This window comes from Myotis brandtii, unplaced genomic scaffold (assembly GCF_000412655.1).
Source record: "Myotis brandtii unplaced genomic scaffold, ASM41265v1 scaffold731, whole genome shotgun sequence".
NCBI classification, from domain to species: Eukaryota; Metazoa; Chordata; class Mammalia; order Chiroptera; family Vespertilionidae; genus Myotis; species Myotis brandtii.
The window spans coordinates 1691300-1697084 of NW_005370895.1; the positions used below are offsets into that span (position 1 = coordinate 1691300).

General features: G+C 56.3%; 1 protein-coding gene across 1 annotated transcript in view; it reads left to right on the plus strand.

Annotated features, from left to right (window-relative positions):
* Positions 1–603: 603 nt before the first annotated feature.
* Positions 604–5785, plus strand: part of CLEC3B (C-type lectin domain family 3, member B) — a gene marked incomplete at its 3' end in the record, with an annotated part of 5863 nt that continues 681 nt past the window's right edge. The window contains exons 1-2 of the mRNA XM_014530283.1: positions 604–1134; positions 3963–4061. Of these exons, the coding sequence (XP_014385769.1) occupies positions 816–1134; positions 3963–4061 (418 nt within the window). The remainder of the gene's footprint in view (positions 1135–3962; positions 4062–5785) is intronic.

The following is a 5785-nucleotide window of genomic DNA, read 5'->3' on the forward strand; positions in this document are numbered from 1 at the left end:
GAAGTTTTCATGCTGTTTGGGCTGACGTGGGTGGGGTGGCCAGAGGGTGTTTTCTATAACTCAGACTTCCAACAGTTTGGAGGAAAAAAACAACAGGAACTTGAAAGCGAAAATGGGCCTTTTAGGGCTCTCTCCTGATTTTCCTGCCTCTGGGCTTGGTTAGGAAGATCATTCTTTGTGCAGGAAAATTGGTATAAAAAGGGGGGGAGGAGGGGTGCATTAGTGCAGGGACATTTCCCTGAGGGTGGTTCACTCATGAACATTAGCCCCAGGTCACCTCCTGGCTGAAGCTACCCCTGCCTGCTGCCCCTCGGCTGGAGAGGCCTGGGGGATGGTGCCAGCACAGCGATCCTTCACACGGGAGGATGAAATCCACAGATTCTCCGGGGCTGTTGGTGAATCCATTGCAGGCGGCCTCTGTGAGCTGCCATTTTGATGCTCAAACCCCTGACTTTAGCCCTTGGACCCAAATCCAAGCTGGTTCTGCTGGCACGTTCCCCTCTTCCTTAAGCACTTCATGCTAACGAACATCCCTAATGCAGCGTCACTGTTCTGGAACCGCCCTGCTTAGTTTAAATACTGGTGCTGCTCCCAACATCTGAGCAGCTTGGGTAAGTCCTTCAACCTCACTGAGCCTCAGTTTCTGCGACTGTAAAATGGGGAGATGGCAGGACTTCCCTCCTGTTGCTGTTGGGAAGCCTCTCTGAGCGAATTCCAGGGAAGGGCGTGACTCCGCACCTGCCCTGGGTGTGAGCTCTGAACACTATCATGTGTTTTTCAGAATCCTAGAAAATATTTTAGAAGGCAGGGCCAGGATGCCGGGGGCTGTTCCCTGGGAGGCGAGGCTCTGCAGCTCCCAGCCTTCCCCCTTCGCAGGCGTTCTGTTTTGTTTTGCTTGGGTGCGCCCACAGCCAAGTCTGGGAGGGTTTCCTGGACAGAGGTCCTCGCGGCAGCTGCTGAAGCCGTGCAGCCCTGGTCACAGCGCCACTGCTCTCCGACCCAGGCGCACTGCAGGCAGCAGCAGCATGGAGCTCTGGGGGGCCTACCTGCTCCTCTGCCTCTTCTCCCTCCTGACCCAGGTCACCGCCGAGCCACCGTCCCCCAAGGTCAAGAAGGCTGCAAATGCCAAGAAAGGTAAGGAGGGGGACAGGGCACCTCTCCATCTTCCAGGGAGCGGGTCGCCCTCTCCTTCGCTGGGTCCGTGGGCTCATTTTCCTTCTGGATGAGTCCGGAGAACGTTAGTGAAGTCCCCTGGGGCCTGGGAGTGCTCTCCATAGCAGGGGCGGCTGCCAGAAAGAACTGACTCTCACAGTCGGAAAGAACCTTCCAGATCATCAGATCCACTTCTCTCCCCCTTGATGTTTTAAAGAAATCAAACCTTTTGCTCAGCCGTCTGGAGATGCTCGGCCCTCACCGGAGAGAGCCAATGGCTCTGCTTTGCAAGCTCCGAACCTCAGGTTTCTCAGCTCTAAAGTGGGGTCCTGGCCTTTGCCCCAAGGGTTGTCATGAGGATCTGATGATACAAAACTTATAAAGTGCCTGGCACATAGGATATACTTGATGCAGAAGGGGGGGCAGGAATAAGTTAATTCTTGGTTCCATAGCGTATCCCAGCCTTGAAACTCAAACCAGGACACCGGAAGCAGCTTTTTCTCCCTCTGTCGCCCCTGGGGCTTGGGGTGTCTTTGGGTCACCTTGGCTGCGGCAAGGCCTGCCCTGGGAGCCTTGCCCGCAGTGAAGTCACCTCGAGCTGTGTTGAGACAACACCAGTGAAGCGCCATGGCAATGGACGGGGCTGTCACCCCCACAGGGCTCAGAGGCGGGGAGAGTTCCAGGCGCGCCAGGTCCGAGAGCGCAGAAAACACGAAGCAGGGAGGGGCGCGTGGGCGCCCTCAGGCCCCCCTCGGAGCCTCCTCTGTCCGTGGCCAGTGGCCAGTGGCCGTGGATAGTGGAGTATGTACGTAAAGGTACATCTGGATTAGAGAGACCCACAGGGGGGTGACAGACAGAACGGGCCGAGCTGATGGAAATAATCCCAAGGTTCCATTTATAAAGTGAGCAAAGAAAAGTTGAAAATGGAATGGATGGTGTGCTGGCCTTTGTTTTGAAAAAGGAATTTATAGGAAAAATCCTATTTACTTGTGCATGTGTAGAATTTTTCTGGAAGCCTTTATAAGAGTGACAGTGATTACCTCGGGGAAGGAAAGCTGGTCGGTCAGCCAGAGGCGAGGCTCGCAGGGAGGCTCAGGCGGCGGGAACTCCAGGGGCCACGTGGCCACATCTGGCCCAGGAGCTCAGGTCGGCAGGATGACCTCACAGGGGTCACAGGTCCTTAGCACAAAAGCTGGAGAACAACCATTTCAATCACACATCTCGACTCTGAGCCTCAGAGACAGCGTTGGGGCGAGGGCCTCCTGACTCCTCACCCCGAGCAGTAGGGACCCCTCCTCCCACACCTTCCTCGGGTGGAGCACTGCTAGCACCTTCTCCTGGGCCAGTCCCTGGAGCGTGCCTTGCACACACACATTACAGAAAGGCACCCACCCCGTGTGTGGTCTGACCCAGCACAGCCAAGGGCAAGGCTTAGGCCTGGATTCGCGCCCCCATGTGTCCCCTGAGCTGAGTGCCCTTGTGTAGTGCCCAACTTGTGCCACTTTACGTGGCACCCTGTGCTGGTGCGCCATGTGACCGGGACAGAGCTGCTGCAGACCGGCTGAGGCAGAGCCCCAGGCGAGGCACACACAAACCCGCCAGGCTCCTTCCCCAGCCCCAAACCCGCCCTTTTTGGCCTTACTTATCTGGGTGTCATTTTCCTCATATCTGATAAGTTGCAACACAAATTTCTGTGCACACAAGGGTGGTTTTGCTTGCATTTGTTTCCTGCCATTCCCCTGCCAAGGCATCTTATGGATGGACAGAGGCTCTGACCTCACCCCTCATGACCGTGGACTTCATGCAGGCCCAGCCAAATGGACCATGGAAGCCCTTTCCCACCCCCACCCCAAGCTGAGCACAGTTTTCTTAAAGTCCCTGGGATTTCAGGAAGACGGGTCCACCCACAGAGCTCTCAACTTACACACATGGAGCAAGACCTCTCGCTCACCAGCTCCCTGCAGGGCCTGGGGCTCACGTTAGGCGTCTGTGCTGTCAGAGGCGGGGAAGGTCAAGCTCAGAGCCATGTGGCCTGGGTTCAGGCAGCCCTGCCAGCTGCTGGCTCTGCGATCTTGGGCGAGTTGCTTCAGTCTGGCCTCAGTTTGCTGTCCGTGGTGTAGAAACATTGCCCAGCTCACAGGGCTGACTGCAAGCCCAGCACTGTTCACATGCTTTATTTCTCCTAGTCTCTAGTTTTCTGCGGAGTCCTCTCAGGTGGGGCTGCTAGCTTCCCATTTTACAGATGAGAGAACTGAATTCAGAGAGGCCGAGCACTGAATTCATGCTCCAGGTCACGCACATCCCTGTGACCTCGAGGCCACGCGCACCCTTACCTGTGCCACCACACTCGGTCCCGGGCTGGATCTGTGTCTTATTCCTCCTGCCTGGAGAGGGGAACCTGGGAGGTCTCAAGGGCCTCGGCCCTGCTTTCTGTGCTCCGTTCTCTTCGGAGCTGGAAGGGTGGCTGGATGGTTGGGGGTCACGGAAGACTGCCTGCACCCCCAGCCCAGCCCCTGCCAATCCCAACACCACAGGAACCCCAGCAATGTCCCTGAGCAAACGCCACACAGGTCTCACCTCAGCAAGAGCAAGTGACAGGTCCCCCTGGCAGAGGCAAATCCTGAGCGAATACTTACACTGTCACCAGCAGACAGACAAAGCATACACCCAGAGGTCAGGTCGAGGGAGTCCTTCCCCCTTGTCCCTGATGGTTGGTAGACGGAGTCTCCCCCCTCCCCCTGCCCTGCCGATCCCTACTGCCTTCCTCCCATGTGCATCATCATCTCCACGCCCTCCTGACTCCATCCTAGATGTTGTGAGCCCGAAGATGCTTGAGGAGCTCAAGAGCCAGCTGGAGAGCCTGGCCCAGGAGGTGGCCCTGCTGAAGGAGCAGCAGGCCCTGCAGACGGGTGAGTGTGGCGGCGGCCTTTCTGGGCAGTTGTGCACCCAAGGCCTCAGGCCAGCACCCCGCTGGCTCCGTTGGGCCAGCCCCATAGGCAGGGCACCCGGTACTTGGAGGCCCTGGTGTGTGGGAGTGGAATGTCCCAAAGGACAAAAGCTCTCCCACAGAATCCATCATCACCCACCGGAAGCGGGACCCCTGCAGCACTCTGTGGAGCAGAGGTGGCACCACCCTAACCAGTCCTGGGAGACCCTCCACTCAGCCAGGCCCTGCAGCCGTAGGGGGCGTCGGCTTCACCCCCTGTGTGTCAGCAGCTTTGCTGACGCTGTCACTCTTTTTTGTTTTTTAATATGTTTTTATTGATTTCAGAGAGGAAGGGAGAGGGAAGAGAAAGATAGAAACATCAATGATCAGAACCGTTGATTGGCTGCCTCCTGCACGCCCCACACTGGAGATCGAGCCTGCAACCCAGGCATGTGCCCTGACCGAGAATTGAACCAGTGACCGCCTGGTTCATAGGTCGACACTCAACTACTGAGCCACACCGGCCAGGCCATCGACTCATTCTTCACAGAAAACCCACGCAATGGGCCTATTGTTATAACCCCACCTCCATTTTCTACCCAGCAGCCGAGTCCCCTCCCCTGCTGCCTCCTCAGAAACCTCCAAATCCTTTTCATTCACTGGGCAGTTTTCACACATCCTCTCCCTCTCGGATCTTTTCTTTCAGCATCCACAGTGCCATCCTTCTGTCCCTCTGCTGTGCCACACTCTGTCCCTCTACCACAGGGCCTTTGCACATGCTGTTCTGGCGGCCTGAACTGCTCCGCCAAGAGCCATGTACTAAATACCTCCAGCACCACCATCTCAAAGTATCTAATCCCTCTTCTCAATCAGTTAAAAGCTTCACAGAATGATGTTCTTTCCTTTATCTCATTTATAGCAATTTGTAATGTTTTATTCATGTGTTGATTTATGTCTGTCTCTCCCACGACACTGTGAGCCCCAGGAACACAGCAGCCAAGTTTGCTTCTGGTTGCCCTTGTCTCTCCCGCCACCCTGCCCAGCACAGTGCCCGCCACATATCAACACTCCGTAAATCTCTGCTAAGGGAGGACAAACACAGGACTCTGGACAACGTGCCTAACCTGGCCGGTGGGGAAAGGGGGCTCTAGGAAGGAAATGTCTACCATGTCTTGGCTTCAAGTAATAGAAAACTAAGAGTAGCTTAAACAACAAGAGAATCTGGAAGTAGCTCATTCCTGCACTGGAGACAGACAAGGAGGGGGGAGTGGGAAGGGGTGCTGGCTGGATCAGCCACAGTGTCTGCATGAGCACAGTGCCACCCTGGGCCTCATTTCCTCACTGTAAAGTGGACGGGGTGGGGATAGAGGTGCAGGAAAGCTCCAAGGTCTCTCTCATGTCTAAGCTTTGTGCTTGTGCAGTCCTGATAACCCAGACGCCACCGTCCCCTGAGGTGAGGGCAGGTGGTGGGGACCTCCCTGCACAAAGTCCATGGCACATGGGAATCCCAAGAGCCCCTCTTCTCCGCTGAGTCCCAGGCGGTCACGGTCTCTGGGCCTCCTTGGGGACCTTCTCCCTCTCATCGTCCTTTCCACCACCACCACCTGCAGATCACCTTGTCTGTAGCCCACCCAAAGCATACGGCTCTGTTGACCTAGCCAGAGTTGAGGGGTTAGGGGAGCAACCCTTCTCCTGGCATCTGCCCCT